We start from the raw sequence: 27,492 nt of genomic DNA on the forward strand, positions 1-27,492 counted from the left end.
GGGCTTTCAGATCCCGCAAATACAGTGTGAAATGCAAAAGATAAATATGAAACTAAACCTCCATATACATTTTCAAGACAACTGTGTTTTTCACGGCCTTTCCCTGGTGTTTTGTCAGAGTCCAAAAACAAGCCTATAATCCGCTTGATGTTTTCTGACTGCTGCATCTGCTTTCTCTGAAACAGACAGCTGCTGCCCGCTCTGGGATGCTTTCCCAATGCCACCACTTCTTATCTTCAGCATCAGTCACTGTCATCAGTCCTGTCTTCTCTATCAGTTGGGGCTGTGGGATGTGGGTTGGGATGGGGGCTGCCCTGTGCTCCCCAGTGTGCTGGCTGCCCTGTAGGGGCTGTGCTGCTGGTGTGGACAGGATGAGGAGTTCAAGGTTTGCTCGAGATTGGCTTTCAGAGATGGCCCTATGGCCAGGGGGTCAAGAGGCAGGTGGTGGATGGCGCACTTCTCTTTAGTAATGTCACCCTCTGCCTCCAACCTCCCTCCCCGGGATGACTTGCTTTCCTGGCCTCCCACCACTTACTGTACTGGCTTCTTTCTGATACTCCTAACGTGTGATCGACACTGTCTGCTCAGTCTGATTTGGTTGGGGTTTGGCTTGGGTTTTTTGTTGTTGGTTGCTTCTTCACCCAAACTCACTGCAGTGGCTGTGTATTGGTGCAGGCAGATTTTGAGGGCTTGAGAGGGATGAGGACATTAGTATGTGCAACATCCCTGCTTCTCTCCAAACCACAAAGCCATAAACGGCGGGTTTTATGCTTGTGTGTTGATTGCAGACTGATAGAAGAAACGGGATAGATAAGAAGCTGTTGGTGCTTTTTACCCTTACAGCTTGAGCTGTGACTGCAAAAGCTACAGCCAAGCTATTCTAACCAGTGTGCTTCAAACTTGAAACGTGTGGCTCTTGCTGTAGAGATGATGTATGATTTGCAGCTATTCCTGGCTCTGTCTTTTGGCAGCATGAAGGACATACAGGTCTATTGTGCTGGAGATTGTGTTATGTTAACATTTACTCTCTGACTAGTGGAGAGAAGACACCATGTCATTTTGCATCCAGGGACTGCTTGAAAGGTCTCTTCACTGAGGCTGGCAGTCCTTAAAATGTACAGACTTTTTTTCTTTTAGAGTCAGAAATGAAAATAACATTACTGACTTATCATCCAAGAAATAGTCATCAGACTTGTGTCCACAAGATGGATGCTAACCATAGCCTCTATGAGAAATGGACTGCCACATCAGATCATCTTTCCAAGCTGGTTCAGAAATACGAATAAGGCACAAAATTTGTGTTTGATCTCTCTGGTATTTCCCTTACACTCGTCTTGGCTATGAGGGAAACTCTGCTACTTAGGAAACTTTCCCTGTTCAGCAAGATGTGTTAAAAGGTCTTACAAAGGCTTTGTACTAATGTCTGACACACTAAAATTATTCTTTTTCTCAGGTGAACAATTGATCCATGTTCGAGAGCTATTTTGAGCATTATGATACTAGTTATGGGAATATGTTTGGGTAATGATGTCTATGTGTAGTTTCATTCCTGTACATTTGTTATGTTTTCATGTCTCATCAGCATCAAATGCCTGATAATATCTCATCAATAGAAAAAAACCCAATGTGTGTAAATCAACTGGGTTCAAATTCCTCCTCCAGGAAAGCTGTGGTCTTAATCAGCATTAGCCTGTTAAACTGAGCAAAGGACCTTTGAGTACTTCTTTATGGGAACACCGTGACAAAGTATAGCCCTACTCACCTGCTTTCTCTCACCTGTGCCTGTAATTTCTGTGGGTGTTTGCTGAGGCTGTGTATGCTTAACTGAAACAGAAGAATGTTCGTTAGTGGTATCCTGGGAGGCTGTCCTGTCCCATTTCCCACTCAGAGCAGGGCTGTTGCCTGCACTGACTCGGGATCCCCGTGGCTTTGTCTGAGGCTTGGAAACCTGCAAGGATGGAGAACTCAGATCCTCTTTGGCCCTGGTTCCAGTGCTGCCATTACTTCCCTGTTGCAGCCTTTTCCTGAATGCCCACCTTCAACATCTGTATGGGTTGAATGCTGTCGTGTTCCCTTTGATGTCTTATGAATGACATTGTTTGAACGCTGTCACCGGTGAGTGAAGGTGGATCCTCCATGAGCCCACTCATCTTAAAAATGAGTGTCTTGGGGTTGCATAATTGCATCTGACTCAACTCCCAGATTTTCACCCACTTTTAACTTCTAAAATTAAGCAATTTTGTTTTGTTTAAAAGGTTGATTTAACAATTCATATCTACTAAAGGGTTTTGACTTTTTTAAGCAAAGATGATGAAAGTGGTTTGTGAAGGAGGGAGGAAAACTCACTACTTTCCCTATCAAAACAAAGCCAGACAAAGCAAATGTATTAACCTTTTAAAAAAAATCCCTACTGCCTCTCTGCATTTGCGGGATATTAAATTGCAAATTTTAACATAGAAATAGCGCTCACTGAGGTGAACTGTTTTGGAGTTTTCCACTGAAGAACTGGTTTTGATTGAAATAAGAGACTGAAAATTCACGTAGTGTATACAGGCAGTATAATTTGCTCCCATTTTCTTCCTAAGACAGACAGTTAAGGAAAGCACTTTGTAGGATGCATTTCCCTGCCATACATGCTATACAAAAAGAGAGACAATAACAGCAGGGGTCTGCTTTCTGCATTCCCAGAAGAACCCATGACTGCACACACCCTTCCCTCTTACACACAATGTGCCTTGTGAAGCGCAGCAGGGACGATTTGTATTCGACAGCGATGTATGCGAGTTGTTCCATTTTTTGTGGAAAAATGTTAACAAGCTCAGCGTACACGAGTCTTTCATGTGAAGCACTGGGGTGTTTGGCAGTACCAGGAACATGATGAGTAAGACAAACCACATGAGATGTCATGGCAATTCCTGCCAATCCAAGGGATGGACTTTTTTGTGCAAATCTCTGTGCACCTTTGGTGGCCCAGCACCAGAACAAGCTCAGTGTCTGGGGTGAGGGTTGGCAGGGTAGGAGTTATTTCAGGGTGGAAGCTGATATCCTTTGGATCCAATGCATGGCTTACTCAAATTCCACTTGAAAGCTTTAAATCCCTTGCGAAAAATAGATGGAAAGCATGAAATGAAGGACGCATTCCGTATTTGTTTGACAGTTGAAATACGATCAGTGAGGCCACCATGCAATGTGTTTAATAAGATGAGTACAAGAGAAAACAATACAACTTCCAATCATAAAAAGATCTTTTTCTAATTGCTTTGTAGGTGGTCTTTGAGGCTTTACACAATCTGGAACCTCGTGGGTATGTTGTCGGATGGATCATTGCCATCAGTTTGCTGGTGGGAATTCTCATCTTCCTGTTGCTGGCTGTGCTCTTATGGAAGGTAAGGTAACCGATGCAACGAAAACACGAAGGCTATTCCCAGGAAAAAAAGTTTAAATTTATCCTTGCATTTTACATCCATTTTCTTTAGGAATGAAATGATTGTCCACTCCATTACAAAAGCCATCAGCCAGTGAAAATATTTTCATATCCAGGCTTTTGTGAGGAACAGGGAAAGACTTGTGATGTAGAGCAGAAGTGGAAAAGTGGATTTTTCTTTTTTAGGCCTGGTTATTAAAAGTTGAAACCTCCGGTACCATTTCAGGACAAAGGAGGTTCCTTCTTAAAAACCTGCTGTTATCTCACACTTAGATGCTTGGTTCATCTCTGTGTTTTTCTGATGACTGAGGCTTGCTGATTTCAACAGCGTTTCCTGAAAATCGGGTCAACTTTGCTTGACTAGACAAAAGATTGGATATATGCCTAGCAAAAACCAGTCTAACTACTGTTTTCAAGAGGTAAGCACCTGGGGGAGAGGAGTATCCAGCAATAAATTCTTCAGATCCCTCAAAGAGAGAGTTCCGGGTGAGTAAAATGTATTATCAGAGCAAGAAGCACTGGGACCTGTTAAAAGCCAGCCTTCGCACCATCTCTGATAAGACAGAATTCTTGTACCTAGGCACTGTTACATGGTAAAACTGGGCTGATGCTGACACTTAGCAGCAACCATCTGGTGTGATAAATATGAAGGGTAAGGAGCTTCAAGTGTTTTCATTCCTCAGTTCCCTGTTACCAATCCATAAATTTAAAAGGCCATGGTCAAGGTCAGGGACTGTCTTTGAGAGAAGTAAATCTCAAATACACACATGGGAAGAAGTCCAACCTTATTTTGCTTCCCGTGGCGGAGGTCCAGCAGCCTGATTTGCACTGTTTAGCAACATGTGTGCTGCAGGCTCTGCTCACTGACTGTGCCGGGACTGGAGGTCACAGCCCCAGTGTGCTGCGAAAGGACATATCGCTGCAGGTCGCCAGGCTGTAAAATGGATTTACAAACCTGGGCCAAAACCTGGCCGTGCAGTTCTTATTGTAGATTATACAGATGTAGCTGTGTTGTAGATTATACAACTACTTCATAGATTATACACATTTTATATGGGTTATAGGCTTAAAGTATTTTATAGCCAGTTTTGAAGATTTTCAAGCATATACTGGCCAGGTCAAAATGGACTGTGTTTTCAATTTGGAAAACAAGATTTGACCATAGTCTAGAATATCTTGTAACTTCTGGGTTTTTGGCATGCAGGAAATGCTTTTGCTTTCCATGGCAGAAAGAGTGAATTTATTTATTTATTTATTTAAAGAGCAATTTAGATGGCAAAATAACCATGAGAATGGAAAAATATGAGATTGGGAGAGGCTCAAGGTTTATGTCCCAATGACACACAGTTTTGAAAAAGGAGTTAATGCTGCTGATACCTATATGACTGATTTTATATGGCTCATTTCCTGAAGGTAAAAAAGAACTCGATGAGCTGTTTGAAAATGTACAGGATGAGAGGAATAGCACCTTTCACTGTGAGTCTCCGTGAGAATCTGACACAAGTTCAATTTTTGATCTCTACTAGAATTAATTACAGTCCTTTGCCTCCTAGCTTAGTCTTGAGACTTGAGCTCTTTTAAATTTTATAGGGATCATTCAAGTACACATGAAGAAGCTGCCATTTTGTGGCATGAAAGCCTTGAGGGAAAATCCAAGTGGCAGTAATAAATACTTATAACTAACACCAGGCTTATAGAGCCCTTTCTACATGCAGATATGCTGAGGCAAGGTGAGATGCCTTGCCCAAGGTCCTGTGGCAGAGACGGCAGTAACAGCCAGGCTTTGTCAGCTACAGTCGAGGGCTTTACGCACAGAGTTGCATGATTACTAAAGGAACCAATAACTTAAGGTTTCTTTTTAGAGAAAAGTGATTAAAAGTGTGTAGCTGCTAGTATCAGCCAGTGTTTTCATTTAAGTCTTAGTTTGGAACATAAATATACATAAGTAATACTTTGCACTCGCTAGTTGCTATATTTATTAGTTACTGGCAATATTAAAGTTGTCTGAGATAAAACTGACATAGGAAAGTTGCGGTCCTGCAGGGGAATCTTAATTGTCTGATATTAAAATTGGCCAAGTATATCCTACAGTCATTCCTAAATTTTGTGTGTGAAGCAGTCAAAAAAATCCTTGTATTAAAAGTGTTATAGTCTTTAACTGTGGAACAAAAGAACATATTTGAATGAGATGGAGTTTGGGCATCTTAGAACCACTAGTGAGAACTAGAAATTACTCAAATTTTAGGACTAGAGTATAAACTAAATTATATTTTTATTAAGAAATTAGAGCTAAACTGTGGTCCTGGAATGCAGCTGTTTACACAAAACAGAGCAGGAGCTGAACCAAACTCGTTATAAGGGAACTGAGCACTGGCAGCAGTGCAGGACTTGCTGGCAGCGACTCTGTCTCAGCCCAGTGTGGAAGGTACACTCTCACTGTGTGCACAACTGCGCCATGAGTGCTGCAACACAACGGACAAATCCTCAAGCATGCCAGTGTTCTGCAGATGGAGTAAGCAGCTCCTTCAAGTTGCAGAAGAATATTAGAATACTTGTAACTATTTCACATAATGCACTGCTATAATTAATGGCGTTAGCAGGAGTGAGATCTCAGGGACATTCCAGCCCAAAATTCTATTTTGAATCAGAAGAAGTACTGTGCATACAGTAAGATGAAAGATGGTAATTATTTCATCATTTGTAAATCTAAAACTACACAGTTTAGGGGGTCCATGTCAATGGAAGTGATGTCAAATGCTGGGTTGTTTCACTTCAAATAAAAGCTTATTTGTTTACATGCAAGACCATAACCATGTTTATGCTCAAAATCTTGTTATGAGGGTGTGAGCTTGATAGGTTTTTGACTGGCTTTGCTCCCTGTTTATATTAGTATTTGGTGTAAGCACAGTGTTCCCTCTGGTTTAAGTGCATGCAGAATCAGAGGGGGTGATCATGAGATGCTGTGCATAAGGCCGATAGGCAAGAGTTGCCCCGTTTTTGCCTATTTCGTTGGATAGCCCAACTTTACACTGACACTTTTGTCTATTCATATCTTGTTCATCCTCTCTGGATGCCTTTGTGCAGGCACCCGTGTGGACATGCTCCCACTTGCCAGTTCCTCTGCAGCGTGGCTTACTCTCCCTACTTGTGCCTCGCCTGTGGTCTCCCATGTGGAAGAGGAGCAGGAGGGGCTCTCATGCTGTTGCCCACAGCAATACATCTTGCCTTTTACTGCAGAGATTGGCCTGTGCCTCTTTGGTGGCCTCCAGATGCTTGTGGAGAGTGGAGCAGGGGAGGAGGTCGCTTTGCTTCAGGCCAACTACCCACGTGCTAGTCGAGCCGGTGGTTTCACAAGCGCTGGCAACAGTTCAGGAAGGAAAGGCAGTCGTGGTTGGATTATTTTGGAGAGTGCTGTCCCGCACATGCTTCCCTCAGCTGTCAGGACTGCAGCCATGCGCAGGGACAAGGTCCCCTTCGGGCATTGTGGATTTATCCACACGTAAACCAGGGGAGAAGTGGCATACGCCATGCAAATGCAAAACTGAAGCATGATATATTATAACACAATATTCTATTAATAGTAGTAGTGCTTTACAATGCTTTGGATTGAAGTTACTACATTTGAACTGGCTTGAGTTGTGGGAGTGAATTATTCAATCCATATCATTTTAGCTAAAGTGCACAGAAAGAAAAAAATATTTTGTGCCCAGAGGATATCAAAGAGGGGTTATGTAAGTGAGTACCACCCTGGACATTTGGGCAGCTGAGTGATCTGTGGAGCCAGTTGTGGAAGGGATTTGCAAAACAAAGATTTTATATTCATAGTAGTATTTGCAGCATGTATAACACAGGAGCTGGACTTTATCTAAATTTATTTATCTAGACATTAATCTTCTTTCTGAATTGAGCATGTCCCTGTGGTAGCCGTGCTCTGAATTGTCTAAAATTAGGTTTTTAACAGTGTTTCAGAGCTTTTGGATTCCTGGGGAAAATAATTGATCTGCGGATGTCCCTTATGTAATATGATGCTCCTCTGCTTCAAACCCTGGATTTTTGACAGGATTGCAGAGAGAAGGACAAGCAGAATAGCACCCACATGTGTTGTTTTTTGATTAGCCAGAGGGTTGCTGCTCTTCCGTACGTGCTAGGCAGAACTTTTTTTCCCTTTGTCTTAAAATGAAAGTTTTAAGAATTTTTTTTTCAGTTTTTAGGAGAAATATTGTGAAGACACTTCTTTATACTGAGCTGAGTTACTGCACTCTTTGAACTGGCTTTTTCCAGTGGGGAGCATGAATCCTACCAAGTGCTGGACTTGCAAAACCCTCATTTAAACAGAGGCTGTATGTGTGGATGCAGCTGTTTGCTTGCACTGCTTTAAGGGACAGACGTTGAAATCTGAAGCTTTCTTTATGAAATATGAAGTTCTTTTTTAAAAGCCAGACAAACCCTAGCAGGCTTTTCAAAGGTGCTTTGGGGCTTCTTGCTTGAAGAAGCCTTACGACTTTTTTCTGTGACTGCACAAAGAACTATCTTTGAAAGAACACTTGTAGTGCCCTACATGCAATAGTTGCCATTGCCTCACATATTGTTTCAGTGTTTAGAAGATATCTGAAGCTAACCAAGGCTAAAGCTAACTTGAAATTCACCTATGTAGCAAAAACCACTGTTTCCCCCTTTCTGGAAGGAGACACTTTCCCTTACTTAGGGCCTCAAACATTAAGTGTTTTTACAATGGGCCAAAACATACAGCTCACCATTTTCCAGCAGAGGAAAAAAAAAAACCCAAACCCAAAAAACAACAAACCAACCCTCTGGACTTATTCTTTGCCAGTGGTTGCTCTGTATCCTGTGTTACAAGCCCCAAAGTATTTTCTCTCCCTTTTATCTGTAGCTCAGGTGGCAGAGGGTAGCTACCGTTTCCTGGCCAGTCCTTGTACTGACCCCCTTTCCTGGTGGCCAGGTTTTGGAGCAGTAGATCTGCAATGAAATAAAACTTATTTTCTTTCCCCAGAGGTGCATAGACAAATACAGTTATGGCACAAAAACTCTTTGGATTTCAGTGCAGGGGCGAAGTCTGGCTTCTCCGTCTCTCTCTCTATTTCCTATCTATATATCTATAATCTGTATATATCTGTCTATAATCTATTTATATACTCTTTCCAGGAAGAACACTTTTCAATTAAAAAAATCTCCCAGATGGTTGTAACCCACCCAGTCACAGGTCTGTAGCTTCAAATGTTGGTTTTTGAGGTGGGGACAGAGAAACTTATTGAAACTGAGCGGCATTTCATACCTTTGATGAAAGTGGTGCCTGTTCAGAGTTCACATGCTTCTTCCTTTCTGTACATATAATTCCAGGAATAAACCATTATTTACTAAGGTGATGCTTTAAAATTAGGAATCGTAATTGATGTTCAGATAAACAAGGGAGCTGACTCTTTACTAGGGGCTAGTGATTCACAGCTCAAAGGTCTTCCCTGTAGAGATGTAGATGGATGCACCAGCTGCCTCAGAACTTAAGTCTATAATTCGCCTTTTTCTTTTTTTTTTTTTTTTCCTTCTCCACCATCTCTCCTTAGTTTAAAACCATGGTAATGCTAGTTTCTCACACTTTCATAAAAGTTCCAGCCCAGCTTTGCTCATTTTTCAGCTTTTGTCACTTACAAAAGTATTATCTCGACCTGTAGGAACTACATAGCCTTTATCTGTCCTGTTTGTCCATCAGACCTGCAAAAACTGTGATTTCATTTGTGTTCTCTGAAATTCCTCTTTCTGTAGTCCTCAAATAATTTCATTCTGTAGAGTTTTTCTGATAAACTTTTAATTTTGTTGCTTTTGTTACCCACTTATCTAGTTGTTTCAAGTAAGTTACTTGCTATCCCGTATGTAGGCTTCTAAGGAGTACTACTTTTCTGACACAAATTCTAGGTTCAGTAGTCCTAGAATGGGGCTTTTTCAATATTTTCCAGTCAGGTGATAATTAACTTCTGTGATTGAAAACCAAACCCATATTAACTACCAAACATGGATACGTTTTCATTATTACGTTTTCAGCTAGGAAAACTTGAGAAGGGAATGGGGTGGTGGAAGTGGTTGATTGTTATTAATAATGACATTTTCACCAGGCAGAAGTGGATCATTTGAAATCTGCTTATTTTCTTAAAGAACAGTCAAAACTGTGTTTAAAGTGAGCATCACAAAATGTTTGTAGACCCTCGGCTTCCTGAGACCAAAAAGGTTTGTATTCCTGCAACAGTGACTCAGATGTTGGCTTTTCTACAGTAGATTATTCGGGGTCTTTGCTGTACTTTTTGAATTCAGCCTGAATGTTACAGGAAGATTGAGCTTGGCATCTTTTATTTGTTTTTACACAAGTAAGTGGTTAATGCTGCTGTTGTAGCCAAAACACTGTCTTCCCCAGTGAGTTTGCTGGCTGCCATGTAATATTTGTTCACCACCCTCAAGAACAAGGTTGGCAACATTTCATGGTGGTGTGTGTCCAGTACTTGTGAAATGCCTTTGTTATCTTTCCGGATAAAATGAGCTATGTAAATGTACAACAATAATGTTGTGGCTGAGCGTTCTCTCTGGTCTCAGTTGTCCTCCAAATGGGAGCTGTGCATGCCAGGGCACTTTCGGAACATCACAGCCATTGCAACTGTGTCGCTCTCATCCTGGCACTGTGTGAACAAATTGAATCTGCTGGCAAGAGAGAGATAGAATTGTGGTTCAGAACATCTTTCTGAAAAGAAGAAAGATAGCCTTCATTTTCAGGAGCCCAAACTAGTAAAAAGAATACGTGTGTAGACTGAGAAATTGCAAATAAGTACCTAAGGTTCCAAGGTTCCCCACGGCCGGAACACAACATGTGTATGTATTGGAAGTCGTTAGCATCCCTCAGACCCAAGTGCCAATAACAGAGAAAATGTGACTTGCATAGTCTGAATTCTCTCTTTAGGCTTGGTGTCACAGTGGGAAATGCTGTATTGTGACTTAAAACAGCCGTTGCAATTTCCTCCTGGTTCAGCTAAAACCGTGTAATAAGTTATTCTGATAATTATGGACATAGTACAACTTTCATTCAAATATTTTTGGCAAGTGGAATGTATCAAAATATGATTGTAAAGCTACTTTTTATTGATTCCAGAAATAGTCTTTAATGTTTAGTCTCTGGTTTTCAAACAAAGCCAGAAATATTTCAGTAGTTTTTCTTTTTTTCTTTGGAGAGGAAATAGGAAATAAGGATTGAGATACATCTTAAATTAATAGCACTTACAGGAATGATGTATTTACATCAGAATGATGTACTGTCCTATTCCCTGCTGAGATATAAGAAATCAGTATATAGTAATTTGTCCAGACATATCTCCAGTAGACATTGTGTTCTTTCTAATTTTTGAGACTGATAATCAGAGATGAACTTTGGATGATGACTGTGTTCATTCTATGACTTTTAAAAAAACAAACTAGTTAGTGATATTTTGCAAGAGGAAAAAATCTTTACACTGATTGGAAGTGTTTATAAGTTTTACTGTTGGCTAATTCGCTTTTTGATTACACTTGTAAATATACTGGTAACATCTGTCATGCAAGTTACTGTACACAGTTACATCCTGCAAGAAGTTCATGCTTTCATTAAACAAAACTTAACGGAACTCATTACTGAAAGATCATTAAAAGTCCAGTCACTGGAGTTCTCTTCATTTCTAAATTACTCTAAGTGCTAAGTGCTTAACAAAATGCATTATGTATGCACAAATGATTCAAATGCTAGATGGATGAGTCTTGTCTGAGGCAGAGTAGATCTTACCTACATAGGAAAGGTATTCCAAGGGTAGACACCAGAACTACCAGCTTTATTCACTGCATTAGCAAGTAGGTGCATTGAAGCCCACTGAACAACTCCTGGGAGAAAAGTTGCATGAGAAATGGTTAAAGGAACAAATTATTGATGACTGGGCCTCATGTTTAGAGTGGGGGGACACTATAGCATCATTATCAAGAGCAAGGCATGTTACATTAAAAAAAAAAAAAGTACTAAATTAGATTGCCTGTCACGGTGTCCATCTCTGTGTGCAGTTATCTCTTTCACACACATAAATGCATCTTTTCCATGCATGCTGCTAATCTGAATTGTGTATCTACTTCGAGGTACTCAGCAATAGTGTTTTTTGTAAATCCGGCCTTTGAGATAGGCATAAAGCCTTTCATTAAATTAATAGTTTATTTAATGACTGTTTGAACTAAGTTTATGAATTGACTGTTCTTATTAAAAAAAAAAAAAAGAGCACTTAAAGTTTTTCTTATTATTTCAACGTTACAAAGTAACTGCCTTATAAAATGTGTGTTTGAAAACTATGCTTGTTTTACTACTACAGCATGTAAAATAAACGTCCTTCTAAAATCTATGGAGGATTACAGATCTTCACCCTGGTTACAACAGTACTATCTTTAAGTCAGTTAGCCAGGCTATGTGAAAACAGCTTAAAAGTTTAGTTCAATCCTGTGTACATTGCTAATTCTTTTCTGCCATAGCAATATCTATCTGTTGCAATACACTGGGATTGGATATTGTTAGTATCAAATACTAGTATCAAATTCTTCCATAGTAGCTAAACCAGATGTTTGGGCAGGAGAACTTACCTCTGAACAAGCTGCTGAACTTTGCCCCAATTTCCCAGCTGTATAAGTATATATAGCATTGTGTATATATATGGAGTATATCTTGTATGTGTATACATACACACACATCGGCCACTTGTGGAATGATGATGTTTGAAGCATATGTATTTATTTTCTTGTACATGTTTCATTGAGCAAATGAGAACCTACATTACAGGAAAATTAAGGGATTTGATGCTCAAAAAGTCAGTGAGACTGACTAATCATAGCCAGACCACCCGAGTCCTCATTAGCTTACCTTAGTCGCACTGTCATCCTAGTCAGCTTCATCAGGGGCCCAACTTAAATGCCTCTATGCAAATGCACATAGCATGGTGAATAAACAAGAGGAGCTAGAGACATGCGCACTCCTGCAGGGTTATGGTCTTGTTGGCATCACAGAGACGTAATGGGGTGGCTCCTATGGCTGAAATGTTGGAATGGAAGGGTACAGGCTCTTTAGGAAGGACAGGCAGGGAAGAGGAGGAGAGGGTCACCCTCTATGACATCGACCAGCCTGGGTGCATGGAGCTCCACCTGGGGATGGGTGAGGGGCCATCTGAGAGTTTATGGGTCAGGTTTAAAGGGAGGGCAGGGACAGGTGACGTTATAGTGAGGGTCTGCTACAGGCCACCTGACCAGAAAGACCAAGTGGATGAGGCCCTCCATAGACAGATGGGAACAGTCTCACATGCACAAGCACTGGTCCTAATGTGGGGGACTTTTAACACCCCAGTGCCTGTTGGAGGGACAACAGAGCAGGCCATAAGCAATCCAGGAGGTTTCTGGAATGCGGTGATGATAACTTTCTTCTCCAAGTGATAGAGGAGCCAACAAGGAGAGGTGCTGTGCTGGACCTTGTTCTTGCCAACAAGGAGGGGCTCATGGGGAATGTGAAGCTCAAGGGAAACCTTGGCTGCAGTAGCCATGAAATGGTGGAGTTCAAGATCCTTAGGGCAGCCAGGATGGCACACAACAAACTCACTATCCTGGACTTCAGGAGAGCAGACTTTTGACCTCTTCAGGGATCTGCTTGGTAGAGTATCGTGGGATAAAGCCCTGGAGGGAGGAAGGGCCCAAGAAAGTTGGTTAATATTCAAGGTTCACTTCCTCCAAGCTCTGCAGTGATGCATCCCAACAAAGAGGAAGACAGGCACAAATTCCAGGAGGCCTGCATGGATGAAGAAGGAGCTCCTGGACAAGCTCAAACACAAAAAATAATCCTATGAAGGCTGAAAGCAAGGACAACTAGCCTGAGAGGAATACAGAGAAGTTGTCTTAGTGGCCAGGGATCAGGTTAAGAAAGCCAAAGCTGTGATAGAATTAAATCTGACCAGGGACACCAAGGGCAACAAGAAAAGCGACTATAGGTACATTAGTGATAAAAGGAAGGCTAGGGAAAATGTGGTCCCTCTCTAGAAGGAAACGGAAGAGCTGCTTACCCAGGGTATGGAGAAGGCTGAGGTACTCTACTTTTTTTCCTCAGTCTTCACTGGCAAGTGCTCCAGCCACACCGCTGAAGTCACAGGAGGTGAAGGTGACTGGGAGAATGAAGAACCACCTGCTGTACGAGAAGGTCAAGTTTGAGACTGAGGAATCTGAAAGTGCAGAAGTCCATGAGACCTGATGAGATGCATCCATGCATCCTGAGGGAACTGGTGGATGAAGTGGCTAAGCCACTATGCATCATATTTGAGAAGTGATGGCAGTCTGGTGAAGTTCCTGCTGAATGGAAAAGAGGAAGCATAACCTGCAATTTTAAAAAGGGAAATAAAGAGGACCCAGGGAACTATAAGCCAGTCAGTCTCTCCTCTGTGTCTGGCAAGATCATGGAGCAGACCCTCCTGGAAAATACGCTAGGTGATTGGTGACAGCCAACATGGCTTCACTGAGGACAAATTGTGCCTGGCAAACTTGGTGGCCTTCTACAATGGGATTACAGTGCTGATGGATAAGGCAAGAGCAGCTGATGTCATCTACCTGGACTTGTGCAAAGCATTTAACACTGCCCTGCACACATCCTTGTCTCTGAATTGGAAAGGTGTGGATTTGATGGATGGACCCCTCGGTAGATAAGGATTGACTGGACGGTCACACTCAGAGAGTTGCGATCAACAGCTCAACATCCAAGTGGAGAGCAGTGATAAGTTGGTGTTTGTCAGGGGTTGGTATTGGGACTGGCGCTGTTTAACATCTTTATTGGCCACGTGGGCAGCGGAATCGAGCGCACTCCCAGCAAGTTTGCCGACACCAAGCTGTGTGGTGCAGCCGACACACTGGAGGGAAGGGATGTGCCATCCAGAGGGACCTGGCCAGGCTGGAGAGGTGGGACGTGCAAACCTCATGGAGTTCAACAGGGCCAAGGGCCAGGTCCTGCGCGTGGGTCAGGGCAATCCCAAGCACAAACACAGGCTGGGCAAGGAGTGGATTGAGAGCAGCCCCAAGGAGAAGGACTTGGGGGTGTTGGTTGATGAGAAGCTCAACATGACCCAGCACTCTGTGCTTGCAGTCCAGAAAACCAACCATACCCTGGGATACATCAAAAGGAGCGTGACCAGCAGGTTGAGAGAGGTGATTCTCCACCTCTGCTCTGCTCTTTAGACCCCAACCTGGAGTACTGTGTCCAGCTCTGGGGGCACCAACGTCAGAAGGACATGGATCTGTTGGATCTAGTCCAGAGGAGATCCACGAAGGTGATCAGGGGCTGGAGCACCTCCCCTGTGAGGACAGGCTGAGAGAGTTGGGGTTGTTCAGCCTGGAGAAGAGAAAGCTCTGGGGAGACCTTAGAGCAGCCTCCCAGTACTTAAAGGGGCTACAGGTGGGGAGCAACTTTTTGCAACGGCATGTAGTGATAGGGCAAGGAGTAATGGCTTTAAACTGAAAGAGGATAGGTTTAGATTTGATGTATGGAAGAAGTTCTTCCCTGTGAGGGTGGTGAGGCCCTGGCACAGGTTGCCCAGAGCAGCTGTGGCTGCCCCCTCCCTGGAAGGGTTCCAGGCCAAGTTGGACGGGGCTTTGGGCAACCTGGGCTAGTGGAAGGTGTCCCTGCCCAGGGCAGGGGGTTGGACTAGATGACGTTTAAGGTCCCTTCCAACCCAAACCATTCTGTGATTCCTCCTAAATATATGGTTCTCTTATAACTACAGGCACATAGCTGCTTTCCAAACATGCCTTTTCCTCATGGGGGGCCCAGGCAGTGGCAGTTTGTCAGTCCTTTGTGGAAAAGCTGATACGCAGTATCTTCATGACCCCTCTGTACTATGGCAAGGGTCCTTTAATTGGGACAAAGGAAGTGGTACATCCTCTTGGAGCTGGTGGCTTGCCGGAATTATCCAGGGCCATGTGAACCCAGGAGCAAAGTATATTTTCCTGCGTTCTTGGCAGTAGTAAAGTGAGATGCACCTAGTAACCAGGGATTGATCCCTGCATGGGGAAACACTTCCAATCTCAGCAGCCCTGCTTTGCAGAGATTGGTGGTGTTGCTGGTTTGCCGACTGGTGTCATCTTTCTTGAGGTGATATTTCTGGCCCCACTTTGAACCATAATTAGCTGCATATTTTTCTAGTTGTGGTACTGTTTATGAGAAGGCAGAATTGGCCAAGGGTCATGCACCCAAAAAAGGTGAGGAGAAGAGTAAGTTAATTCTTTCTGAAGGGCCACAAGGTCAATGGTTTGGGACCTCTACCTACAATAAAGAGATGTGGCAGTAAAAGATTCATGATGTAAGTCCAGACTGTTCATCAAGTATAGCCTGGATAGTGCTTACAGTAGATGGAGGAACTCTATAATAGAGCTAAGACAGCTTGTGATTAAGGCACTGAACCCAAAGTATCTTGTCGAAGCCTAGTTTAATAGAAGATTTCCTTAGTGGTTCTTAAGTTTTGTTTTATTTCTAGTTGCAGCCTATGTCAGTACTTACTCCACTCTCTTTCCTTTTTATGTGGTGGTTTGTACTGTGGTTGGTCACTGACAACCTCCTTTAGAAGACATTTATCAGCAGAGCCATACTGACAGAAATCAGTACTTCTTGTGTGCAGCGTAGTACCTCAGTATACACTAGAGAAACTTAATTTTAAAAATGAACAAAAAGTGGCAAAAGTCTCTGATATAGTTTTGGATTCTGTTTGAACATTGTCGTTTGCAAACCTCTATTTGCAGCTCAGTTATATCCTCGAAACTGTAAATCAAGACAGGTTGGTTGGTTGTTTTGTTTTCTTTGGGTTTTTTTTACAGCAGTGTGCACCTGTTCTTATAAATTGTTTCTTGTTTCTTAATAGGTAGTGTTAATGGGAAGACTTTTTAAAAAATACATAACGTAACCGTTCTTTTACAATCCACATTTCAAACTATTTCTCTTTTTATTTGATTGGGAGAATAAGCCTCAGTGGGCATGACAAAAATGCTTTAGACATTTACCCAACAACAAATATAACAAAGGCAGCGATACTGCTTTTCCTCTGAACAACTTTGGTTTTTCTCAACTGCTGATTAAATTTTATTTTGTAATATCGTCACTCTTCAAACCTACTTATAATTGGCACCCTAGAGAGATAGCCACAGGATGGTAATGCAGGAAGTGCTGACTGAATGTTTATACTTTTGGAGTTCAGAAAAATATAAAGTCCAGTAATTCAGTGATCAGCCTTTGGATGTGCAGAAAATAGCAGCTGAAAAAGACAATAGTTTATTGTGATGTTAATTCAACATTTTGAAATCACTTTGACTGAAGCTTTCAGTTTTTGTAAGTGCTTGAAGAATACAGTTTTATGTGAGTGTTGTTAGACATGACTTATCTATGATTTTTAAGGGATTTAAACCTGTCACAACAGCTAGAGGGAGTTGCATGTGCTAGTGAAAGACTTTAAATATTCAAGATTGAATAGAGGACTTAACAGTGCTGTCACATGGCAAGAAATAACTTCACAGTAACAGGTGTAATTCCCTAGCCTACAAGTAACACTGATTTTCTATTACTTTATTGTTCAGTTTTGCCAGGAACATGCTTTCTGCTCAGCGTATACTGTAGGTGGCAGTAAGGTTATGCTAGAAAAGGGTATGTGGCCTGGAATAACTAAATTAAAGGATGTGTGTACAACCTATGGATGGTTTCAGGTTTTGAATCTAAGCTACCTATTTATAGCAGCTTTAATACTTACTTGAAGCACCTCCAGAAAGGACTGGTTATTGTTTGTCACTTCTGGTAAAGACCAGGCCATCTCTTTCCATTTTGTTTGGTTCTGCCTGAATTTGTTTGGATTTGTTTAAAAGCAAGCAGACATCTTTTCAGTTTATCATGGCAGATGTGAAACATGACAGTTTGTGGAATCACACACAATTCATACTCTTTTCTTTCCGTGGGGCATGAATCCATTGTGACTGACACTGATAGCCCCAGGATTTTGGGACTCTCCCTTATTCCTGAAGTCTTCAATGGCCCTCTTTCTCCTCCATGTTTGCAGACAGAAGCAGCAAGGTAGGACATGGTGCCCTTGGCGTAGCAGTTCCTCTCTGGTGATGTGTGACAGGGTTAAGAGTAAAGCATGGTGCATACTGAGCAGTGTCCCACTCTTGAGACCTTTCTTTCAGCCATGCAGACCCGAAAGGCCCATAACTCAAGAGGGGCTCCTCAGCCTTCCTAAATAATTTTCACCCAACTCTGAAATGCTGACTGTAGTTTGCTTTTCTCATTTCCTGCATTGTCTTTAGTGGCTGATGCCTCTTTTTCCATTATAACCCTTCAGCTTCTCATGGTACTTTCTCTTGCCTCCTGTAAATACGTTCTGATGTTGCTCTTCCTGTCCCGAGTGACTTCCCTAGGCAGAGGTTTACTGACCAAAATACTGTCATCGCTCCTTTCCTTGGATGTGGTGGTGTGAAATCACAGTTTGCATGATGGGGTCACAGCTCTGGACTTGGGTATTCCTTTTCCGTATACATACATCTGTATGCGTACACACACACATGTATTTCTGTATATGTGGAAAGCAAAGTTTGGGAGAATTCAGCAGTATCAGAGACTTGATGAAAGGCCCATAAAACATGAGTTGGAGACCTTTGGCCCGCTGTAAACACCTATTCCACAAATGAGATTGCAGCAATATTCCTGTTAAAGCTGAGGATCATTTCTTCTCTCCCTGCTTGAAATCCAGGACTGTTTTTCTGAGTTCCCTTAAGGGCTTTGCATTAGCCACAGAAAAGAGATCTTCTAGTGTCACTTCTACCCTGGTGACAAGAGAGCCAGTATGTGCTCAGTCCCTTGTTGCATCAATTCTCCTGCTTTGGTCCAAGCATCCTTTTCCTTATTACCCCTGCATCTCCCCATTGTATGTTAAATTCACTTGTTCTCTCCAGCTTGCCACAGGCACTTATCAGCCCTCACCATATGGGTTAGTATTGCTGTCATTTTCAATGAAATCAGTTTATTGTAAGGAAATGGATATGTGGGTTGTGTGGTCTCTTGTGAGGCAATTACTCTGTTGTGATTTCTTCATGGACATTACCAAAAAAACCCTCCTTTCTGGTGATGATAGGGACGCTATGACATTAACTGGAAATCTGTGGTGTTAACACTACGGAACAGTACTCCATAACAAAGCACATCCTTGCCTTTCAAGGATGGGAAATACATCTAATCCCTGACCACTATTTTTAAAAATGTAAAAAGGAAAAAACCCTTAAGGTCCAGTTTGTCTCTTTGCTTGCACTTAAATTAAGTCCTCTATGTAATTTTTATATTATCCACGTCATTTACAACAAGTAAACGTATATAGCTTCGTAGTGGAATCACCTCTAGATGTAGGATTTCATGCTTCATTAATATTTATTACAGTCTTCAGCTCACTTTTTTTGCTATACTGGAAAGTTACACAAAGGTATTCTCTATCCAGTAACAAAATAGTAAAATACCAGAACTATGATAACCAACTTTTAAAGATAATTCCTGAAGCAGATGTTCACAAAGATACAATTTTTATTAAAATAACAGTGGGAAGGAGTTTGCTTTTGTTTGTTTGGCCCTCGAGGAAATAAAAAGCCCTTCTATAATTTTGATTATAACTTCAAGAGAGGATTTTATTGTACCAAGGATGTGGTTGCATGAAAGATGGAAACCTTAAGGGTTTAAAACCTGTTTTTAAAAGCTACAAATTGAATTTCTCTTGTTAATCTTAGGAAACAAAGTCCTGTGGCAATTTTCTTTACTAATGTGCAGAATATGTAGGTCTGTTATAAAAACTGATAATACAAAAATGGCACCCACTTCTTCAACACATCTGCTCCCTGACCATACATAAGTTGTATCTGCAGATTCCTGTGACTACAAGTACCTGTGATTAATCCTGGTCGGGCAGAACAACGGAAGATTAGTAGGTCCTTACACTTCTTTTTTCAATATGAATAAAATAATTCACCTCCATTTTAGACCATGGAAATCTAGGGAAACTTTTGCTGTTGGCTTCAGGTCTCCATTGAGCTGAAGTATGTTGGCATCAATGGTGAAATTTCACTGGGATTTTATGGTGGTACTCTCTTGAGGATGTCTTCTCAAAATCCATCCTTTGCACTGGTATAGCTCATAGGCACAAGTATGAAAATTACTAGTAATGATATTTTACTGCTAAAGAAAGAACTTGTTCTGACTTCTAGAGCAAGTCTGAAGAATAGGGAACTAGAGAAACTCTTCTTAGATTCTCTTTTTCTGAATCCTTGCATACACCATTCTGAAAGGTGGCAGGAGGTGAAAGAGACATGGCCCTCCAAGATTCAATAGTGTCCCTTTGGGGAGGTGTTTTTTCAGAACAGAACCACTATTACCCATGCATTTGCATGTACTGAGCAGCAGATAAAGCTTTACTTACTTTAGATGGGAAAAAGACTATGTCCATGGCCTGTGCACAAGACTGAACAAATGACATTTAAGGTCTAATGCCAGTTATTCATGAGGACCTCCAGAAGGTCATGGGACCTCTGTAAAATGGAGATCCTGGGCGTTTTTGTGTATGCCTACCTATTGTGTATTTATAAAGTGGTTATAGGTGTGCGTGTAATGTATATCTCTGCACTCATCAGGGGACACCTATCGCTAGATAAATAGCACACCCTGGCACTGTGGTCCACAGTTATCCAAAAGAGAGACAGACCACGCTGCAGCTTCTGTGTGCTTTGCCCAAAACCCAAACGGTGGAGGGAAGAGGTGGTGAGAGGACAGTGTGTGTCTGGTCTCATGTTGCTGTGAATTCAGGATGTAGCTGGGGGCACTGGCGAGGACCTGGGCTTTAGGGAGCTCTGCTGGAGAAGCACTGTTGGCAGTTTGAACAAGCTGCCTTTCAGACCCCTGCAAGTTAAAACATACTTGAAGAAAATTAAAGTTACTAAAGAACTGAAAGTAAAAAGCCCAACTTAACAGAAACTAGTCGTGACAAAACACCACAAAATATTCCTACATATAGCCAATTGGGGAACAAAGGATGGCAATAACTAGTTGATAAAGGAAGACTAAAGCATCATGTTTTACCCAGCAGGAGTAAGAAAACAGGTTTAGAGTGGTAGGAGTTACATAAATGTTTAATTATGATGAACAAAATATTGATTCAATGGTCTCAATAGTGCACTGCTAAGTTTGAGGAGTTATTCTTGAATGCTTACCGAAGTCTGTTATTAAAATCATTTTTGTTTATTTTAAAGACTTAAAAAAACAGAGGTATGAGATAAAAATCCAAGCTGAAATGAAACCCACTTGCATTTCTTTAACTAAGTACAAGGGTTTAGGAAACAAGAAAATATGCAAAAGTGATTATCAGCCCTGAAGCATCTTGAAAGCTTGTGGAGAAGTTATTGTTGATGCTCTGTGTTTTGTAGGATCAGGCTTGTATTTTTCCTTCTGAGCTGAAGGTTACACAATTGATAGCAATGGGACAAGGGAAATCATTTAGCATAAACAAGAGTCTGTAGGTATTGGTTTCCTCCAAAACATCTTAATGTAAGTGATCTGTAAATAGAAAATTTGAGACCTGAACTTAGAGTGATTAGTGGCAGAAGAGGAGTACCTGTGGTTGTGCAGCAGTGGGCTGATACTTCTGCAGACAGCTACGCCAAAATGGCAGCAGAGCTCTTCAGAACAGTGATGAAACACCTGTGATAGACCATAGGGCGTGCTGGCTTTTCTGGAAGAGGATTTCTTACAAAAAAGGCTGATAGTTGGAATAGGGATGCTGGGAGGTGGGTGTACTTTATTCCTCTGATCTCTGTTGCTTTGTGCAGTTGTGGACACTGAGAGCTTAGTTCATAAAACTGGCAACATCTACTCAAGACCCAATTGCTAGCCTGGCTTTAGGGACAGATCCAATTTTTGCATTAGCCTTTATTTGAAACCAATACACCTGAATCTGCCTCTTCTGGTCTGTGTTTCTTAGAAATACTTTATGTGCCTTTTTTTTTTTTTTTTTTTTTTTTTTTAAATCATGTTTCATATAAGAGGACTCTTCTCTCAGAGTAGTTCATCAGTAAGGGGCAGAGCACTTGTGAAGATTTGGGATCTGGTTTGATCTCATTTATATTGATGTAAACAGGGAGCTATGATTCCAGATTGGCACTAGGAGAAATTAGATATTAACACCTGTGCTATTTTTTTTTCTGCACACCGTTTTCTGACAAAGTTAGTTTCAATTTAATGACACTGTTGCTTATCACTGTCATCTCTTCTTGATTTGCAGATGGGCTTCTTCCGCCGAAGGTACAAAGAAATTATTGAGGCCGAAAAGAGCAGAAAGGAGAATGAAGATAGTTGGGACTGGGTCCAGAAAAATCAGTGAACTGCCTGTGAAAGCTAAAGCCCAGTCATGTGACACGCGCTTGCTAGCCTATAGGTCCTGCTCTCGTATCTTCCATATGTGGAAGAAGGAATCTTCTCCAGATTTTTCGGAGACCCCATTGATGCTGTGTCTTTATCACTCCAACAAGCTAGGGAACATATCCTGAGGCAACCACTGCAGCCATGTCAGGTGACTGGAGCAATTTCCACTTCATTTAAGAGCTGAACTTTGAACTTTGGTAACCAAGCTGCAGTGCAGAGCAATATTTATGAATCCAGCTATGTGGTATACCCTCAGGGGAAGACTGTTACCTAAAAATATTTTTTATAAATATAAGCTTTTTATATTGATTATGTCTTTATATTTGTATCAATGTTTTATAGTTTCTATTGAATAGCTATATAGTTCACTCAAGCACTGATATCTGGCTAAATCCTTGGAAATACATATATGTATATATAAATCCTATTGTACCTTTAAACTTCAATGCAAGAGAGAAAAAGAGAGATTTGCAGATAAAAGTAGCTGAAATCCTCATATGCTTAATTCACAAGGCTTGGTAATGTTGTATATAGAGCATTTAATGGCAATAAGCCAAAGTCTTTTCACTCTCTCTTTTTCTGAGTTGAATTTGGTGTTTGATTTATAAACTAAAGAACCTAAAGTATTACACAGATGTGGTGTTCTGTATCTGAGTCTATCCTCTACTGGCCTGTATGGGAAAGGATGAAAACACTTCCTTGGTGACATGTAGCAAGACATGTAGCTTGTTTTGTCTCACTGAAGAAAGCGTCACGGAGTGTTTTCCTTTACAGTCTCTAGTACTTTGGTAATGGTCTAGGACTGTACAGTTGAGATACCAGAAGGATATATTAGGCCAACCACCATGGCACTGATAAATTCCTTGGAGTTAAAATAAATGGATGCATATTAATAATTATGTTAAGGAAGATGGGTTTTAAGCTACTGTTAATGATTGTGTTGCTATCAAAGCAAGTGGAAAATTGCTACAAGGTATGAGCATTATGCCTGCCTTGTGAGTTTTATACATGAGTTTGTTTATATGATAATTGTAAGAGAGATTAGTAGATGCAACGGTTAAAATGTTTGGATCTTTGGATCCTGAGATGCCCTATGTGGGTGTTCCAAGTACTGATGTCATCCTTCCTCAAGCATTAAGAAGGAAGTTTAGCCAAGGTGCAAATGTGAATTGATCTCAGATTGCCACTTGTTCTCTGGTAATTCCTTAGCAAATCATTTGTAAGAAGAAACTTAGTTGTAATTAATGCAACCGTGTTTCTTCACAAAGATCTTGGATTTCTGGATTGATAGAGTGGAACTCAGTAAGACTTGGGTTTAGAATCTACTTGTACTTTGCACCTTGTGTAAATAAGAAGTAAATGTCATGTTCGTATAAAATCCATGTAAGGGAAAGATGAGTTGAGCTCTGTGGTAGAAGGTGAAGGAGAAACAGGAAGGAATGGTTGCAGGGTGTCTCCTTCAATAAGGGTAGGGTAAAAGAACTGCTGGATGTTTGGAAACTTGAATTCAGAGAACACACAGGAAATCTGCTTGAGAACAGGTCTTATTCTTGCTCTTCCTTGCGAAATTCATTATAGCTTCCAATTTTTAAAAATTAACCACATCCATATTGCTGTTTGCTTTTTCCTCCCACTGGCATTAAGTGCCTGCTATTACTGCAGTATGGATCAATATTTATTAACTTAACTATCTGCACCCATTAGGCAGAAGATGGTTTTTAAGTGAATGAAGCGTATTGATTCAACGTTTGACAAGAAAAAATATTAGTCAATTCAGTTATCTTTCTTAAAACAATCATTGGTGATTTGGCAGATTTCATATAACAAATGATCATTTAAGCTAGTATCTGACAAAAACTGCTGAGGCAAAATCCTATTATAACCACATGTAGTGGACTGCAGACTTTTCATCAGAGTGTAATAACAAAGGCTCTTGGCCTTTGACTGCACTGTTGTATTGGAGACTGTTGAATTCCTCACACTATATTTCTGATGTCAGTTAGTTTTGCTAGTATTTAAAGCTGATATATCTACCTTTACTGTTGTTGAAAAATACCTAAGGCTGACAGAAGTTGGACATGAGGTTGATTCACAACTATGAATTAAGAAATTGCTTAAAATGCTTGCTGAAAAAAAAAAAAAATCCATCTATTTAGCTGGAAGAATTTTCAATATCTCCCCTCTCTAAAAATGAGCCTTCAAAAAATCATTAAAAAGTAAATTTGCTGAAAAAATAATTCAGGGGACAAGTGAAACTATTTGCAAATTTACCTGAATTTGAAAGTTTCCATCCAAAAAAAGGGGAGGAAATCTCATTTCAACTTTTTAAAAGAAAAAATTACTTTCAGATCTGCCAAAAGTGCTTCTTTACAATATTTAAAAAATCAAGATTAGTTATTCCTTTGAAATATCTTTTTAAAGTATATTAAAATAAGAGTTAAGGTAAAATACCCATTTAGCATTTCATATTGTGTTGGACAATTATTTATTTTTTCTTTGCTCAAGGCAAAAACGTTTTTCTTATTTGGTTAAAGTGAAAAAAAAAAAATTAAAAGTAAATCCCATTTAATTGAGCCCACACTGGACTTTTTTGATCTCTGACTTGAATTTTCTGCTATTGATCCAGCACAAGTCATTACTCAGTGAAAATCTAGTTGTTGGCCGGATTACTGACATATTCTTGAAATAATCTATAAATTCTTAGTATCATCACTGTTAGGTACTCAGTAGTTCTGTTGTCACAGATTATTTGTTTTTATATATATATATATACACTCTTCTTTTTTTTTTTTTTTTTTTGGTCAAGTTCCATTGTGGCTTCTTGCTTGGTTCCAGATAGGATAGTCAGATTTGACAATGAAACATACCAGTACTTAGTATGGAAATCCTATAGATGCACCTTTCCACTCCTTAAAAAACAACCAGACAAGCCAAACAAACACACACCCCCCACCCCCCCCTAATATTAGTTGGCTGCAATCAGTTTCTACCAAAAATGAAAACTTAGTATACTTTAAGAATGTGTAGAAAATAACTGTGCTATAGATCTGCTGTTTGGGTTTGGATTCGTTTTTTAAATTAAGAAATCCCAATAAATGTAATTCTGTCAAAATCTAGAGACATGGTTACTTTGGAAATTGCTTCTAGGGTTCTGGCAGTTCCTGTCTATCGGCTGCTCGGTAGTTCCATTGTGCTGTACCGCTTGCGCAGGCATTGTACTGGTTCTCTCCAGTTCATCCATTTTGGGACAGAGTCATCAGTTATCTTGGACAGCTTCATGACAACTTCATTGAAGGGTTTGCTGCATTGGCATTACATTTTTTTTGCAGCGGGCTCATTTTGCACTGGCTCTGAGGTGTGCAGGTGAAGTCTTAGAAGCGGGGCAGTAACATTTTCAAATGCATCAAATGATGCCTGAGAGATCTTATTGTTTAAGCCCTGAGGCTTGCACTGTGCAGGGTGTCTTCTTACAGATAGTACCCTTGAAGTTGCTTTTAGGGTAGGAAGAAAGCAATCTCAGAAAAAAACAATCAGGATGAAAGGGGAAGAAAAATTAGAGAGAAGTTTGCTTGGTGCAGAGCCCATGCCATTGAAATCCCATTTAATTTCCATCTTGACATCAAGAGGATCACAGTCACCTCAGAGTTTTGGTGGCCCACAGCACAGGGATGAGTTTCACTTCCTAAGAGCTGAAAGCATTTGCCATCTTTCACAGCATGTTTTGTGACCATAAGAAGCATGTTTTGCTTTTGGAGGTGAATTTCCATCAGTTCACCCCAAGCAACAGCAGGGCTAGTGTACTCTGAGGCTGTCACTGGTATGCTCTGCTACTTGACCATTGTAGCTAACAAAAATTCTAGCTATGTTTTTTCTGAATAAACCTAGTTTTGAATTTGCTCAGTTACAATGGGGAAGTCAGCAAACTAGAAAATACTGGAGCAGCCTCTGAATTGAAGTCACCTCACAAATCCCTTGGAATATCTGAGAGAGAAATTGTGCTTGATGTGAACCTCAAGCCTGTGAACCACTTAAGCAATCCTTTCATCTCCAAGTGGCAAAGGCTTTTGCAGTGCCAAGCATACCAGTGAGGACAGTCCTCTCTGTCTTGATGCGTGGATGGGAAGGACCCTACGTACAAGTCAGTGATGTGCAGGTAACTCAGCTTGCTGAGAGCAACAGTTGTGCCAAGATTGTGTTTGGCAATATTTAGTATTAACTTTCTTGAATGTCTTCTGTTTATTGGGCATACTTGGAGTTTCAAGCACAGTATCCATGTGCCGTGGGAATGTACAATACTGCTTTCACTAAAGGATTAAGGGAGTCATGGAACTAATTTCTACCTTTGTGCGAGTTCATCCACTTGCTAGGGTTTCTTGGATATAAATCAAAGTAGGATTTGGTTCATTCAGTGTACGTTGAGTAAACTGGCATAAAGACTATAATTGCTTTTGAAGCATGGTTTGCGTATGCAGTAGGGTACTCACACCATTGTCACTCCTTTTTCTTAGAATGTCACTCCTTATGTATTGTAAAATTGTATGTTTCTTTTTGTGAACTTGTGGTTGGAAGAATGTGTTCACACCTACAATGTCACCTGTATTTAGAAGCTCGTGTTCACCTGTATTCTAACTCACTTGCACTGTTTTGGAAATGTCAGGTTTACAAAAATACAACTTTTTGGAATAAAAATTGTCTGCAAAATTATCCTAATAATATCATTTTGTCACTTATTGCCCTTGTCCAGCTGAAGTATTTTTCCATTAATTGGGTGAGACATTTTCTCATGTATGTTTGAATTAAATGGTATGTGCATGTATTTATCAGCGTGTGGTTAATGGACATATTTTATTGTAGTTCTGTGACTTCTATAAAATCAAGATTTGAAGACTAAGAGTATAACTAATTTGACTACAATATTGTAAAGCCGTGGAAATAAAATAATAGCAGTGGGAATTATTTATATATCACCAGTATTGCTCTATCAACATCCAGTAAACCCCCCCCGTAGTGGTGATACTGCGCTGTGATGAGTGTAAACCGCTATAACTTGAGTTCTGTTTCAAACTGTATGAATTTGGATGAATGTCAAATTATTCAGCTTCGTGTATTTTTTGTGCGAGGATTTATATTCCATGAGTAGCTAACTATTACATTTGAAAGATTTTCTTTGACTCCATACTACCCTGTGCTTGCTTTGTCAAAGGGAGTAGGAGCTGGATAGAAGCAGTAAAAAAAGCTGATTGAGTTCTGTGGTGTACCTCTTTGTACTTCTAATACCTGTTAGAGCTCCCATTGAAGCTTTCTCATCATTTTGAGGATGGGTGAAACCTCTGTGGTAAAGTATGAACTGACCCGAACCTTCAATCTAAAACAGAAAACTGAACCTGAAATTTCAGGCTCTCCTTTTCCTCATCTTCGGCTCCATTCTCTGGTTTTGGTGGAGCCCCTCTGTGTAAGTGTTTAAATGTTCTCCAGCCATACAGAAACAGTCTGTTTCCTCAGCATTAGCTTGTCAGCTAAATATCTAAGAACAGGCTGGGCAGATTTAGGACCTAAC

The 27,492-nt window shown here is 40.7% G+C and overlaps 1 protein-coding gene across 1 annotated transcript in view; it reads left to right on the plus strand.

Annotated features, from left to right (window-relative positions):
• Positions 1–26,880, plus strand: part of ITGA9 (integrin subunit alpha 9) — a 228,249-nt gene extending 201,369 nt beyond the window's left edge. Inside the window, exons 27-28 of the mRNA XM_074900986.1 lie at positions 3,267–3,386; positions 21,796–26,880. Coding sequence (XP_074757087.1) covers positions 3,267–3,386; positions 21,796–21,894 — 219 coding nt within the window. The 3' untranslated portion in view covers positions 21,895–26,880. The remainder of the gene's footprint in view (positions 1–3,266; positions 3,387–21,795) is intronic.
• The last annotated feature ends 612 nt before the right edge of the window (positions 26,881–27,492 follow it).

The sequence above is a fragment of the Athene noctua genome, chromosome 2, assembly GCF_965140245.1.
Source record: "Athene noctua chromosome 2, bAthNoc1.hap1.1, whole genome shotgun sequence".
Taxonomy (NCBI): domain Eukaryota; kingdom Metazoa; phylum Chordata; class Aves; order Strigiformes; family Strigidae; genus Athene; species Athene noctua.